Source organism: Alligator mississippiensis, chromosome 3 (assembly GCF_030867095.1).
Source record: "Alligator mississippiensis isolate rAllMis1 chromosome 3, rAllMis1, whole genome shotgun sequence".
Lineage (NCBI taxonomy): Eukaryota > Metazoa > Chordata > Crocodylia > Alligatoridae > Alligator > Alligator mississippiensis.
This window is the reverse complement of record NC_081826.1, coordinates 210,118,154-210,134,502: the sequence shown is the minus strand read 5'-3', so window position 1 is coordinate 210,134,502 and position 16,349 is coordinate 210,118,154. Positions and strand designations below refer to the sequence as shown.

Below are 16,349 nucleotides of genomic sequence, written 5' to 3'. Positions count from 1 at the left end.
ATATGTTTTAGTAGTAGCATCATGTACATTAAAAGAGCTCTTTCTAAGCAAATTAAGATATCAAAGTTGTAGCAGTAAGTATAAAACAGATGGGTTAGTGAGACATGTAAAGTTTTGTTTTCTGTTGTAAATTAGTTAAGTTTCAGTTTCGGTTATTAGTCTGAATTCATTTTTATTATACTGAAACGAAACTTTTGAAGAAGTAAACATGCTCACTTCCTGTGTTTTCTTTTGAGGCTTACTTAAGACTTCCCATGAATAAAGTAAAATATGAAAGAAAATATTAAAGAAAATAAAAGATTAAAGCAAGTGTGCTAAGTAACACAGATTTTTTTTTTTTTTTCTGTAAGAGGGTGTAGTGCAGACACTTCTAACCTTCTTAGACTTGAGGCAATCTCTATTTGACTCTGCACCCCTCCGTAACTTTTGTGAATTGAGTGGCACCCAATTTCAAAACCTAAGGTATTGCAGTGTTTACTTCCTTGTAGAGGAGGTCAGGCAAGAGCCCTGAAGGGACAAGTTTGAGCCTGCACTTATCTCTTTATATCTGCTTATCTCCTCATACCTTACAGCACCTTTCAAAAGATTTCATGAGCCCTTGCACCCTGGCTGAGAATCAGTGGTTTAATTGCTTCTGAAGTTGCTTGTCATTGTTACAAGTATTTATATAAACAAGCCCTGTTGTGATTTGAACTTCCTGTCACTTTTTATATCTAGCTAAAATAAAATGGATCATGAACTTTAGATTCATTGTAAATCTTAACAATTGCTCTACATTTTATATAAGTGTATGAGGAAGTGCTGTCATTTACTGCTCTTTAAGTGGAAATTGATACATAAGTATGGTGCATGTTACAGCTGTAAAGTAGAATTGCATTAAACTTGTGCTATAAATTTATGAATTATTTCAGAAGGTGTAATCTATGTGGGGAAATGGCATATCTGACTGTTTGTCTTTTGATTTAATGAAACTTTTTATGGAAAAATAGTGTGGCTGTTGCAGTTGCTTCAAATTTGTATGTTTAATATAACTGTTTTGGGCCCCAAGTGATTTGGTAAATCACTTTACCACATACTTTAGTGAATTTTAGCTCTAATGGACAAAATCATTAGTCTGCATATGAGTAATACACTTTGTTCTCATTGAATATGCTCCGTTTAGCTTTCCAGTTTTCATTTTTCAATTTTAATAATTCCAAGAGAAGTGTAACAAGACTATCAGTACCTGAACATTTAATTTCTCTGTCCCTGTGCATTTCTTACAGCCTGCTGTGTGATAGTGGTATATAGATTTCTGATTGTTGTAATTTTCAGGAGGAGGATAACTTCACATCTGAATTGTGATATTTAATGATGTGGAGTAGCTATTTCCCATGTGTTTACTAAGAAAACTGTAGTTTTCACTTAAAAAGCAGATTTGCTTGTTGTTTGGACTTTCTGCAGACTTAACAGAGTAGTGTTGAGGCAAAAGCAGCATTCTACTGATAAGGAGTCAAGATAATCTTGTTTCAAATTTTTATAATTAATTTAGTGTTGCAGCAGCATAAAATACATTTGAGACAGACACCATTCTTGACAGAATGTCTGACAACACATCCTGGTATATTGGGTGTCTTGACCATGTAAATTATTATTTTGTCTTCAGGAAGATGATGATGGGTAACTGCCATCTACTGTTTGGATACTTTCTTCTTACTGATTTTTAGTTCAATGGTAAAAGTGTCCTAGGTTAAAAGAGGCAGTTTTACCCTCACTTTCACCCTAAGACTAGTTGTATTCTGCTAGGCAAGGGGTTGAAGGAGAAGGAATGAGAGCTTTTTAAAGATTCCTTCAATTTAGCATTTAGCCTTTATTTGCTAAGATTTCAGGCATTTAGCAAATGGGCAAACATTGTTTCAAAATCAAGGGACGGTTTTCATTGCCTAAACCAGACTAAACCCTTTGTTCCTGAGGGCGGAGAAAATTGAGTAATTGAGTTCTGCTGGAAGTTATGGTAGAAGAAAAACGAACAAACAAACAACCTACATTCAAGTATGTCATAGCTTGCTTTTGCACAGATTTTTAGTTTATAATTTTAATATCAATTTTATAATTTAAAATACAAGACTTAAAGGAGAGTTTATAGCTGCAACTCATGCACATGGAGTTCTACCTATGCATCACATAGCAGTGATGCACTGGTGGCAAGTCTCATCTCCTCCTATGCTGAAGTAATCTTTTTAGGCTTTAATCATCTCTTCCTTTGACAGGAACAGTTCTCTGTAGCTTCCATGGGTTCCAGGCTGCAACAGATGCAGAATGTTAGGTCTCCATCTTATGTATATTATGAACTACTATGACCACATTGCTCCATACTCAAAACATTGTATTCCTTCATTTGTTTCAAGGTCCAATTACAAATTATTCACTGGCCTTGTAAATGATGGGAGATTTTTTAGGGCAATCCCACCTATTAGTACTCAATCTGGCAGTTCTGGAAGCTTGCTGGGATCATGACCCTGTTGCTTTTTTCTCAAATTACTAAATGGGAGAAGAGTTTAGATGCCAGGCCCTCATGTTGCAATGGGAAAGGCTGAGACCCATTTCTCTCATCTCTGGTGTGTCCTTTTGCACATCTTGGCCAATGGTTTTGGCAATCTCACAATAGCTTTTCAACATGTGTAGTCTCCTTGTATCCTGCCTTTTATATATAGCTTGCCTTGGAAAAAAAATCTCCCTTTCATCTAGAGGTGCATCTATACATTGGTCCCATATTGGATCAGCAGACATGAGAGGAAAAAAAAAAACAATTTCCAATAATCAGTTTAGGTTGATGTGGCTGATAATGCCACTGATTAAATGCCCCATGCATGGGCTCAGCCACAGCCTGACAGCATGGAGAGGGCCTGACTGTAAATGTTGTGGGGGAAGGCAGGAGGAAATGGGCATGGGGAGGGAGGGCTGATCAAGGTCCCCACGCTGAGGAAGGGAGTGGGGCTGGGGCAGGGGCAGGGGCAGCCCAAATAAGGCAGGGCACAGGATGGAGCCAGAATGGCTTGTCCAGGAGCATGGTGGGGAGGTGCTCCTGCTGCTATACACACCCTGGGAGTGCATGAGAGGCATGTGTCCCTGGATCTGTGTAAAAAGGGTCTGTCTCTTTATGAGCAGAATGAGGGCGGGCTGCCTCTGGGCTGGGGCTGGGCTCTTATTGGTGGGGGGCTGGGCCAGGCTGCGCTCGGGGTGGATGGCAGTGCTGGAAGGGGGGCATGGGGGGCTACGGTGAATTTTGGGGTGGCTGCAGCCTTCCCAGAGCCACTGCCCTGTGCCCTGAGTGCATCCTGGCCCAGCCTCCTGCTGGAAAGAGCCTGGCACTGCCTACCACTCAGCCCTCAGCAGCAGCCCCCACTCACCCTGTGCATAGATCCAGGGGCACAAACCCCACGCCATGCCCTCCCCGGGGTTTGCACAGCAGTGGGAGCTGCTTCTCCCCTTCACCCCTCCCTCCCCCCCCAACAAGCCGCTCATGGCTCCATCCCATGCCCTACCCCCTGGCTGTGCAGCACCTGCCCCAGCCCCATTCCTTCCCTCACTGCAGGGGCCTCAATCTGCCCCCCTGACTCCCCTTCCCTCCCCCTCGCCCCTTCCCCCACAACAGACTTATGAGCCAGACGCTGCTTTCCCCACTGCCCTCTACATATTGGAGTTGGATCGGTATTGGCCGGTGTGGCTCGCTAAAAATTGGCTGTCTGTATCGGTGCACCCCTACTTTCATCATCTTATCTCCCCCTGTATTCATTCCAGTTGTAGTGCTAAACTTGTAAAGTATGTGGAATGAATGGAAGAGGATGTGCACAACTTAGTGTGCTTCATACTATTCATAATTAATTCTGCGAATCAAAGCACAAATTTTAAATTGTGCTTAGCAGTAGAACTTGATAATGTAGATCAAAATGCATTAGTAACTTCCCTTTCTTTCACAGGGATTTTTATCCTTTCTGAGTGCTCCATTAATAGGTGCTCTATCTGATGTGTGGGGAAGAAAGTCTTTTCTTCTTCTTACAGTTTTCTTCACTTGTGTTCCAATACCATTAATGAGGATAAGTCCATGGTAAGTGGTGCAGACTACAGCAGGGAGTTGTAGTATATAGTTGAGGAATTCAGTCATAGGAGCAGTGTTTTTTGGAAATCAAAGATCATGACATGGGGGAAATTTTTCTTGTATGTGATTTAAAATATTCTAGTATTACTTTGTTCAAGGCTTTAATAAATTTTGTGTATGGGTGTGTACAAAGGGTCATGGAAGCTATGTTTTACACAAACGTAGCAATAATTGCTTAAAATGCTTAGAGTGCATTACATAACTATATAGCTTTCAGTATATAGCATACAATTACTATTTGTCTTTCAGACCTTTTGAATGCACTAATAAACAGCATTGTTTATGTTTTGAAAGCTGAATGAATGCCTACATTTTATATAAGAAAGTGTAAAATGTGGAATATAGTAAATGGTGTTTAGTAGTTGCCTGTAGAGTTTTGTAATTTTAAACTTCCTTTATCTTTTTGTTGGTGGCATTTAAGGAAGTGAAAATATTTAATAACTTTCAATATAAGCCATCTTGGAGCCTGTATTCATACTGTACGTCTCTTTTTTTTTTTTTTTTCCAAGCTTTTGGCCGCTGACAGATGTTCAGTTAAAGGTGCAATGGGACCTGATTCTCATCCCCAGCAATCCCATCTCCTAATAAGGCACACATATATGGAAGGAGGCAGTTTTGGGATCGGGGATCAGATCTCAATTGTGCCCTGTTCCTAGTACAGGGGGGAGCCCAGGAGCATGATCCCAGGCTCCCCTGCATCAGCAAGCATCAAGCTTGGTGCCCACTGTACCCAGTCCTGAAAGCACTGGAGCATTGAAGGGCTTTTGCTCCTAAGGCTGAGAGCACTGCTTGGTGCTGGTCTCACTTTAAATTTACAGTGCAATAGGAACGAGCTGCCAAGTTATTACACATAGTTCTGAACTAGAATTTTTAATAAACTTTAGCCTGTCTTTGGATGTAGAAAACAAATTGTGGGCATTCTTTCCATCTTAAATTGCGTCTCTTTTTGCCTTAACTTTGTAGGTGGTACTTCGGTATGATTTCAGTCTCTGGAATCTTTTCTGTTACCTTCTCTGTAATATTTGCCTATGTAGCTGACATAACACAAGAAAATGAGAGAAGTACTGCCTATGGATTGGTAAGTAATAGGTAACTTTTTTTTTCTTTTGAGTCATAATTGTGGTTCCCAACGGACTTAATTTTTAATTGCATATAAATTCTCAATATGGGAAATGTTTCCTTGTCCAGACATTGTGAAGCATATATAATTGGGTTTGTCACTCCAGAGGGACCAGGATGAAGTCAAGATTAGTGTACTGGACTTAAGCTTCAGGGATCAGCTTTCATTTTTATGATCTTCCATAGACTTCCTGATGTGATGTTGGGACAGTCACTTGCCTCCTCAGTACTTCTGTTCTCTATCCTAAAATGGAGATAACTTGTACAGTACACACTCTCAAACATCTTGGTGAGAGATGAAAAATTGCGTATTAAGGATTGTGAGGCGCACTACTGCTATGGCAACAAGTGCTATATAAGTACATGTACTACATATAAATCTTAAAAGAAGTAAGAAGCATTGCTTTTCCTGCATTCCTGGGAGCATCTCTGACTCAGATGTTGCTCTTCCTTCCCTGCTGCTTAACATTTCTTCTGCCAGTCACCCACTGTGTTGCAGGGGAGGCAGGAAATGTAGTTGTGGCAGTTCTCTTTTGCTTGCTAGATCTGCCAGGCTGACACATCCCATCCTTAGAAAGGCAGGATCAGTCCATCTTTGGCTAGGGAATGCCTAGCAAAAGGCATTTCCACAAAGCCTCTAGGGCAGCCCAAAAGAAAAAGAAAATGAGAATTAATAATTATTTAGGTTGTTTTCTATTTGCTCCAGTGTCCTAATGTTAACCCTACACTGGGTTACCTAAGCACAGATCTTGCACAGACTGGTCATGGACACTGCTTTGTGCCGTGCAGGCTTGGGCAAACATGTCAAATGTTAATCGTTATTTGAACCAATTAGTTTCAGTTCATAAAATTAAAACATCTGAATGAAAGGAATGAATGCTGGCTTTCGAAGTTGGTGTTGGCTTTTTGTGAAGAATAACCTCTAACCATGAATTTTTCTAGTTACTTGCAAAAAATAAATAGAAAAAGTATAACAACAGTAAAAGTCCTTACTAGGTAAGAGTCCTCAAATTAACATGAGTGACCACTTCACTTCACTTCACTAGCTCCTCCTCCATATATATGTACTGAAGTACTACTGGTTCACTTCCGGGTCCACCACCGAGTGTGCCCTCCTGGCTTGGCGATTGGCTGCAGGAGGGACCCCAGGTGCCGCCCCCCCCCCCCCCCCCCCAACCCAGGAGGCACCAGTCGCTGACACGGTGTGCAGGGTGATGGTCCCCCACACACTCAGTGGTGGACCCAGAAGTGGGACAGAAGTGCTTCTTGTCCACTTCTGGGTCCACCACTGAGCACACTGGGACCCCCCCACCTCTGTGCTCTTGTGGGATGCTCCATCTGCCCCACCATCTCAGTGTTCACGAGCTGCCTGGTACCTTGAGGTATGTAGAAAAAACATTTAAAGCTGTGTCTATGTCAGAATCATTGAATCTGTCCGAATCAATTTGGAGAGATTAAAGGGTCTTCGGATTGGGCTGAATTGGGCCGAATCTCCAGCAAACCAAATCAGCAACCAAAGCTTCACACAGCCCTACTACTTTAGCCACTGAGGGAGCCCTGTTTGAAAATAAAATAGAGGTGATATGATACAGTTTCTTTTGAAGTGAAACTACTTTATGTGACTAACAAGAATATAGGCCAAAAGTATAATGCCATGACACAACGCTGGAGCTGCATATTGCAGAGGTGATCAGGATGGATGTCCCTTCTGATGAGAGGGGGTCTGCTGGCAGGGTGCCCCTTGGTGTGAGGATTCTAGCATTATGGAACTTGCTGTGAAATTGGTCCTAAGTAATCTAAATTTGACTTTCTGAGAAAGCTACAAAGACTGTTTGAATGGATTTTTGAAGGAAGAATACATTAGAAGAGGCTATTCTGGAACTTTTCCACTTTGTCTTCAGGCAGCAGTAAACTGTTGCTGTTGTTTTGATCAGCTACATAAAAAATAATACTTTGAAATGCTGCTTCTCCAACTGCACATGGGAGCTTTTAACATCTGCCAGTGACCTAACAGAATGCCATGGTTTCACTGCCCTATTCTAGTGAGCTAACATGTAATTTTCTCTTTTTTCTATTTCTTTTAAACAAATCACTTATCCTCTCTCTCCTCTTTTATAATACGGTACTTCTATTAACGGCATAACAAACTAAATAGCCAGACAAAGGACAGGTCTACCAAAGTTACTGTGTAACTTACTTTTAATATTGAAAGTGAACTTCAGGTGCTTAATTCTTCAGCAGCAATAACTCTCAATGGACCAAAGATGCACAGAGTTGATGCTCCAGTGTCCCATGTTACTTCATTAGTGCCTAGTCACCATGGCAACCCTTGCATAGAGAAAAGATTTGTACCTGAGAAACAGATCCTTCCTTAATAATGTTGCAAGATTTTTTTCAGAACTTTTGGAGCAATTGTTGTAGCCCTGATGGTCATGCAAGAGGCACGGATCTTTGGGGGTGGTCTCTTTGCCTAGACTAGCTGTGTAGTTGGGATAAAATTAGACAAGCTTTTGATACGTTCTTGATCCTTACATTTGAAAGTTTGTCTACTTTTATCCCAACCGTGCAGTTGGTCCTGTAAAAGATACCAGTGACAAAGATCCTTGCCTCTCACAAGATCTTTTTAGTATTTTATTGCAAAGTATGAAAAATGTAGGAGGCATGGTAAAATAGGACGTTCTGCTCTCAGTAAGTTGGGATACGGTTAGTTCATTTTGCCTCTTGTTTCTCCTCTACTGTCCACTTTAAAGGCACAGTTAGTCCAATGCCTTCAATCCTGACCTATTAAAGGATCTGTTATAAATTGGATGTATTAATAAAAATGAAGTGTCCTTTTGATACTGACAGAAAGAGTGTACTTCTGCTGTCATCAGTGGTAAAATTTAAAAACAGAGTAATTAATTGATTAGAAAGGTGTTAGATTTGTCTAATTTTATTCTTGAATTACAAAGGGCAGGACACATGCTCAGTAGTAACACAGATGTAGGTGATGGGTACCGGCAAAAGAATTGTTTGCCTTCCTATTATCTTAAAGGTTGGAAACCCTAGATCTAAATTGTCACAAAGGAATAATCTGCAATGATGATTAAAAATTAATCATCATTAATTGCTCCTGTAAAATACTGTGCTCTTTTGTATCAATTTATTGTATTTAAGTATGGTTAGTTTTCATGATTATCAGGCACCTGATTATATTACAGAACTTTCATATAGATTTCATAGATAACAGACCTGGAAGGGACCTTGCAAGGTCAATGGGTCCAGCCCCCTGCCCAAGGGGCAGGAAGTCTGCTGGGGTCAAATGATCCCAGCAACATAAGCATCCAAATGTGCCTTAAAGATGTCCAGAGTAGGCGCTTGTACCACCTCTGGGGGAGTCTGTTCCAGACTCTGGGAACTTGGACAGTAAAGACGTTTTTCCTTATGTCCAGTCTAAAATGATCTTCCCGAAATTTGTGACCGTTAGACCTTGTCTTCTTTTGGGGTGCCCTGGTGAACAGACATTCTCCCAGTTCCTGGTGCACACCCCTAATATATTTATAGACTGCCACCAAGTCCCCCCTGAGCCTTTGCTTTATATAAAACTAAGTTTCTAGCTCATATGGTTATAATTATTCTAAAAGTAAATACTATGCATTATTGTTTATGCATTATCTTGTCAAAACTTCAGCTCTTCTTCCCTATTCCAGCAGCTTCTTCAGAGAAGTAGTTCTTCAATTTAGGTATACAGTTCCACAGATCTGTGTTATGCTCCAGATTCTACATTAGCTTAAGAATTCTTATTGTATTTTTCCTTTTTTATTAAATTGTTGATCTATCTTGTAGCTGCTATAGAACTTCTGGATTTTTGTAGTACTTAGTGTTGCTGTTATAGCACTGTTGCAATAAAATTATGTATTTTAACTCTAAACAAAAATCTAGGTAATTGGTGTTCTCGTCTATTTATCTCACAGTGGATGTTCAAGTTTAGATAAAGTATATTAACCAGGGCTGATTGAAAATTGTCAGTCATTCAACCATCTCTAACTTTGACTTTTTTAAAGTATTGGTGTTTTGAAAAAATGACAGAGTAGTTCATTAAAGTAGTAACCTTATTAAAAAGTAACTGTGGGCTTTGAATGGTATAACTAGCTTGACTTAAACTTGTTTTTATACATAGGTATCTGCCACCTTTGCAGCAAGTTTGGTAACTAGTCCTGCAATTGGAGCCTATCTTTCTGCCAACTATGGAGATAATCTGGTTGTACTAGTGGCCACAGTGGTGGCTGTTGTGGATATTTGTTTCATTCTGTTAGCTGTACCAGAATCTCTGCCTGAAAAAATGAGACCTGCTTCATGGGGAGCCCCTATATCATGGGAACAAGCAGATCCTTTTGCTGTAAGATTCATCTGTATAAATATTTTCAAAATGTTGACTTCTTTTTTTTAACACTGAAAGGACTAAGTGTTTAATGTCAGTTTAATAAAATAATTCGTCCAAACCATTATTAACTTCTACCCTTTTGCCAAAGGTCAAATTGTAATGAAAAGGATGAGCACTCTGCGTATTCGTTATTTTGTGTATTGGAAACCTATATAATTTTGGGTGTAGAGGGGACAAACAGTTCTTCTCTGTGACCTACTTCTAACAACATGGAAGAGCAAGTGGTGGTTGAATTCTTTATACTGCAGTGTATTTTACTTCAGAAAATGAATTGACGTAACGTGTTTACATTAATTTTATGCTTCTTGATTTCATATGGAAGCTTATTTTATGTAGGTATTTATCCAACAAGTAGAGTAAATTGTTTTTAGTGAAAATGCTCTCCTGGGAATTGCTTTAAAGAAACTGCTTTGTGAATGCTGAGAGATAAGCGATTATGCTTGAAAGACTGCGATAAGGACATCTGTTTTCCACAGTCAATTCATTAATACATGTAGTACCATATTATTGGAGGGGGGTGGGTGGAGGAAAATGAACCAGATGTGGAAGTCCGGACTTCTGATTTCTGGGATGGGACGTTAAAATTCCTCACCTAACAATAGTGAGACTGTTAGGCCTGAGCAGGGTCCCAGGGCTGTCCCCAGCCCAATCCTGCGGATTGATGTAGGAGGTAGCTATTTCCCAGAACCCAGGACTGCCCAGTGTTTGATGGTCAGGTGATTGTTAGCAGATGATCAGCAGATTTATTATCATTGCCAGAGGCAGCCCCAGCCCTGGTTCAAGATCTAGGCCTGCCCTTGTTCCAATGCTGACAGTCAACCCATTTCAAGACATGGGCCTTGGACAGCCCTGGTTCCTGGAGCTGCCCTCAGGCTGATCCCCAGGGGTTGCACTGCGGTACTGTCCTGGGTTTCAGACCAGCTGGTTGGTATTGACTGGGCAGCCCCTGACCTTGTTCAAAAGCTGAAGCTGTCCCAGGCCCAATGCCCACAACCAGCTACTTGTTGGCATCTGCCCAGAACATCCCTGAGTTTGGGACATAGGCCACACCTTAAATTAAGGTGCCATACAGTCCAGCCAGAAAGATGTTACACATTAAGTTCAGAACATCTTTATGGCTTGTTTGCCAAATTAGCCCATTTATGGTGTGATGAGTCTGTGGCACGTTGCTATTTAATACTTTCATCGTGCCATAAATGTCTTTTTAGGGTCCAAAATTTAGTATGAGTTCATGGGTGGATAAAGACCCCATGGAAAGTTTTTCATGGGATTACTGTCCTTATCCCTTGTTACAGAAGCTTTCAAAGCTGATCCTTGTTACGAGAAGCTTTCATTTTGACCTATCTCTTTCTCTTCTCTCCAATTTTTGATAGTCCCTGAAAAAAGTTGGGAAAGATTCTACAGTCCTCCTGATCTGTATCACAGTGTTTCTCTCCTACTTACCTGAGGCTGGCCAGTATTCTAGCTTCTTTCTGTATTTACGACAGGTAAATAATTTTTGATACTGAAAAATAAACTGTAAGTACATTTCACCCTGGATATTCTGAGACCTGTTGTTTTTAAATGTAGAATCAGAAAACTATAAAGCAAGTCCTAAAGTATAAAACCCCATCACACTGTATTGTAGTCTTGTTAAACCTGGAACTGAACTGATTCAGAAACTATCTCCTGAGCACCAAGTGGTATCTCTAAAATTATAAGGAGCTGCTAATATATCTCTGCTGGGATTTCATGTTTCCTGAGATGCCTGTACTCTTAATTTAACTTTTTGTTGTAAATGTATTTAACTTAATTTTATTTGTTTTCTGTAGATTTATATGGCATAAGGTATGTAGATAAGAAAACTGCTCAATTGATATAGCTCTTTATGTGTATGTAAATAATTCTGATCACTGCAGTAATTGCATTCTAGCATTTATAAATGCTGTCTTTTTAACTAATGGTTATCCTGACAACTGGAGCTGTCATTTCTAAAACAAATCTTCTATTACTTTTTTTTTTTTTTTTTTTTTCAGATTATAGGTTTTGGCTCTGCTAGTATTGCAGCATTCATAGCTGTGCTAGGAATTATGTCTATAATAGCTCAGGTAAGCTTTATTCTAGTAGCTTCTCCAACATCTGGCAATTTCTAGTAAATCTTGGTACACATAAAAGAAAAAATGTAAAAGGAAGACATCTTGCATATAATCTTGTCAGAGGTGTGATCATACCCAGTATAGTGTCATGGGTTCAGTTCATTGCAGTACATCTAATTTTAAAATGTTTTTCTAAAGCAGTACAAGTGTACCAATCCAGTGAACACTAATGAACCATTTTGGACACTTTACAATTATGTATAGGCAAGTTCCTTTATACCCTTTTAAAGCTTGAAAGTACTGTCTCTGAAAGTTGGTATCCTAGATGTGTACAAAGATGGATTAATCACACTTCAATGTGATTTGATTCCAATATTGCTACTTAAGTCTCTTTATCAATGAGGGAAGCAGATGAAGATGAGTAGCTGAATGATATGCATGGTGATTAAGTAAGTGTGGTGGTATGAGAGAACTACAGACACGATTCACTTTCCTCTTACTGTAGTGCTATTGCATTGGATTTATGTTTAACAGTTAACTCCCATATGACTACACTGGCAGGTACCATGTAGTAAGTAATGCCTGCTTTGTAGAGTGAGCGTCTTCAACAGGAGATATCAGAAGCAGTGGGCTCCCCTTTCTCTACTACTGAACTTGTAGCTGTTTGGCATTCACTGTTCCCCACGGTTGTCACTCCTGCTTTTCCTCTAGGTTCCTCTTACTTTCCTTGGTATTCCTTTCACTTTTAGCAAAAGGTGAGGATGTGCTCACTAACGTCCTCAGTTGAAAGGTTGGTAAACAAAAAGCAGTAATGAGAAAATAAATGAAGGACTGGAAGAAAGGAGGGGGAAATGAATAAAGAGATTTGATGAAAGTAGACTCGAAGAGACAAGTCGAGTGCTCCGAGTTTTAAATGTAAGTTTGGGTGATTGTGCTCTGTACCGAACAAAATAGCATTGAGCAAAGCAAGTTGTTTGTTTGGTTTTTTTTTCTCTTATAGCCAATATTTGTAGATTTTTAGATGGCTTTGAGCACTGTCTATGTTCAAATTTCCTGGGATGGTTAACCAACTCATTATGCTAAACCTGGCCTCCTATTTAACATGGAAAAAGTGAAGAGGGAAAACCCTTTAGGTGCAGGATTCCTGTTTCCTGAAACGCTGACTCTTCTATTTTAATACTTTTTTTCAACTTTTTAATACAGTGTTTTTTGTTTTTGTTTTTTTATTAAAGAGATGGGGAAGGTGTATACTGTGAAGTGCCTACTAACATGAATCAAGAGCTTTTTAATTTTAGCAGTACCTGTAAATCATGTTGGGATCAAACTGAAGGTCTAGGTCTAGACAAAATATAAAAATATAGTGACAGTTTGATTGATGGCATTTCTTCAGTAGTAGTGAATGCTGCTTGGATTGTCTCCTACAGAACTGGATATTGCTATAACAATCATACTTGAGGTTTGTTTGTATTTTTTACAGACTGTATTTCTCAGTATCCTGATGAGGTCGATAGGGAACAAGAATACAGTCCTCCTTGGTCTTGGCTTTCAGATACTCCAACTGGTTTGGTATGGTTTTGGATCTGAGCCTTGGTAAGTACACATTTTTTGAGCTGCATGCAGGTTATGAGACCTAAAAGATTTTTCAAGAACTCCCATCATTTTGATCATTTTTATCCATGCTAAGCTTCACTATTGTAGAACTTGATTAACAACAATTTGTCATTTTCAACCAGGATGCCATGGCACCCTGGGGTGCTGAGCAGTCTCTTTTAAGGCTGCTATATATCAATACTATTAGGTACTCAAACACCCACATGATTCAGAAGATAAACCCAAAGATTTTAACTAGGAATCCATAATGTAAAGAACATTCTGACCTGTTGTGATCTTCCTGAGTTTTTTGGGTTTTTTGCAACAGAAGAAATTATTTATTTTTCCTTATTCAAGAAAAAAGAGAAAGATAAGGGGTGGTATTTTCTGAGAAATGCCTTGAATCTAAAAAGATTGAGAACCACTTGTTTAATTCCAGGCATAGAATTAGCACTGGAATAAGTGTGCATCTGGCTGCTGTTAAAATACAGTTCATTTGTAACATTGTTGGGGGAGGACCAGCATGAGGAACAGGAGAGGATTGATTTACACTGGCAGCAGGTCATTTCTGGGACTTGCTGTTTTTCAATTTTGACTAAGCCAATGTATATATTCACTTAATTCTAACAACCATCTTCTGATTGGCTAGTTATAATTCTTGATCTCTTTGGGCCTTCTGGGAACCAGCATAGACCAGTTCTTTGATGTTCTTGCAGCATGTCAGTTAGCCAAAATTTATGTCCTTGTGAAACTGAAGGGAGGAATTCAAATCTCCTGGAATGTTTTCTTATCAGTTTCCTGGCTTCCTTTCCTGACTTTGTGGTTTTTCTGAAGCTACTCCCCTTTATAGTTATCTGAAATTTCTAACAGTTTGGTTAAGAGAACTTAGCATAAACATGAAGTTACAATATAGCAATACATAAACAATTCAAGGTTACATCCATTCAGTTATTAGCAGTGTAACTAATGCTGCAGCATGCATATGCATGTTCTTGGTTGCTTACTGTTAGTAATTAAACCTTAAGCCTTCTAGGAAGCTGTTTACTAGTACAGCATTGCTCAACCTATGGGTTGTGACCCAAATGCAAGAATATATGAAAGAGTCATGAACAAACTTTAAAAATGGATTCTCCTTTAAAGGAGAAAAATGTGGGAAACTGTGGGTTTTCCCTTGCAGGCTGGCCGAGTTCCTGCCTGCAAGGGGCTGCTTAGGGCCCCTGAGGCCCTTAAACCCTACACACCCACCCTCTTCCCATATACTGGGTGGCTGGGGCCTGGGGATGGGGACCCAGTGGGTCAGGAGTGAGGAGCACTGGGTCAGGACTGGCCATCAGTATTTACAAATGGGTCCTGATACAAAAAAGGTTGAGAACCACTGTACTAGTTTGCAAGTTGCAGATTTTTACCACTTACTTGGCTGAGTTTAACAGCTTCAGGCACTTGCAACATATCATTTCTAATACTTGCAATGTTCCTGCTGTAGTCAATTAAGATGTTTTGGGTTTCTGCTTCAACTACACTCCTGCACCCCTGTGAAAGTGGGAAGCAAATAATACAGAGAACTAATATAATAACTACTTCCCTTGGAGTACGGTACCTTTTCTATAGTGATGAATGACTGCTAACTTTTGTCAGAACTCTGTAGTATTTCAGATGAATTAGAGGGTAACTTCATCAGTGGCACTAGATGAAAGTATATATAAAGGTCTCTGTGGGGAAAATGGAGCAAATTCTGAAAACTGAGTTGCTCTATTCTAATCTTTCTATATTAATATACTCAAAAGCAATTCTCAAAATGCACATCTTCCAATAACTTGTCCTATATATAGGACAATCTCACACACTATTTTTTTTTATTTTTCAATTAACCCTGAAGCTATTAAACCAGGATGCAGTTAAATTCTGGCATAACCAGTCATGTACACCCATCCTGAAAGTAGATCTTCTGAAGTTGCTCCTTGGCATGACTTCTTACAAACCAAGTAGTAGTCTGCATCACACTGTATTGAACTCATGTATACCTTTCCTCTGGTTAGTTAACTAGGATAAGATGAAATCTTACATACTTTCAAGTGAAATCGGAGGAAAAATAAATAGAAACGGGCACTGAGGCTGTTGCATGCTATTCTGTAACACTGCTAGAGAATAAGTAGTTAACTAGTTAAACTGTACACAAACTTATACCAAAACTTAAAAGCCTGAAGTGTTTTGCAGTGGTAAATGGTTGGGTTCTCATTTGTGTAAGTGAATTTTCAGATACAGAAATGTTCTTCCTCTGTACTTTAAGCACATTAATGTACTTAATCAACAGGATGATGTGGGCAGCAGGAGCAGTGGCAGCTATGTCAAGTATTACATTTCCAGCAGTTAGTGCTCTGGTTTCACGAAATGCAGAGTCAGATCAGCAAGGTGAGTTCAATAAATTAACGTTGTCGTCCTCCCGGAAATGTTTTTCAATAATTTTTCTTGAAACCACAATATCAACTGAACTGTATTTTTCAGATAAGATGACAGGTAATCAATTTCCTTGACAGTAACTTTAAAGGTTTGTTGCTATGAATATTTTGTGAGGAGAGGTACATTCATTTGAATCACAATTACCTTACTTTCTAAAAAGTGTAGCTATGGTCATGCAGTCACCTGTCTACATAGTTGCCTTTCAAAGGTAATTAAAAAAAAAAGAATGGAAAAGGTTGCTAATCTTTCATGCTTTTTCCTCCTTTTTTATGAGCATTGGTCTGTAGCTGTGGGCAATTAGCATCACAGTACTAACTTACTTTCATAGCAGCTGAGTCGCTGTATTCTTAACTATCTAGTTACTTTAGCTACCCAAAGCTGACCTTAGTGAAAATGTCACCCTGGGTGAACTTGCATTTTGGTGCCCCCCCTTTCTCCTCCTCCGCTTGCCCCAGTCAGCAGCACTGCTGCAGGCAGAATCAGGAAGGCAGGGGTGCGGGGCACAGTCCAGTGGGGAGGCGGTGTGGCTTGGTGCACTAGGCAGGCA

The 16,349-nt window shown here is 39.7% G+C and overlaps 1 protein-coding gene across 2 annotated transcripts in view; it reads left to right on the top strand.

The window, feature by feature from the left end:
* MFSD14B (major facilitator superfamily domain containing 14B) overlaps positions 1-16,349 on the top strand; it is a 53,176-nt gene that overhangs the window by 27,290 nt on the left and 9,537 nt on the right. For both annotated transcript variants that reach the window (XM_006277970.4, XM_019478142.2), the window contains exons 4-10: positions 3,960-4,087; positions 5,102-5,216; positions 9,417-9,635; positions 11,054-11,167; positions 11,696-11,767; positions 13,233-13,345; positions 15,657-15,754. In XM_006277970.4, coding sequence (XP_006278032.2) covers positions 3,960-4,087; positions 5,102-5,216; positions 9,417-9,635; positions 11,054-11,167; positions 11,696-11,767; positions 13,233-13,345; positions 15,657-15,754 — 859 coding nt within the window. The remainder of the gene's footprint in view (positions 1-3,959; positions 4,088-5,101; positions 5,217-9,416; positions 9,636-11,053; positions 11,168-11,695; positions 11,768-13,232; positions 13,346-15,656; positions 15,755-16,349) is intronic.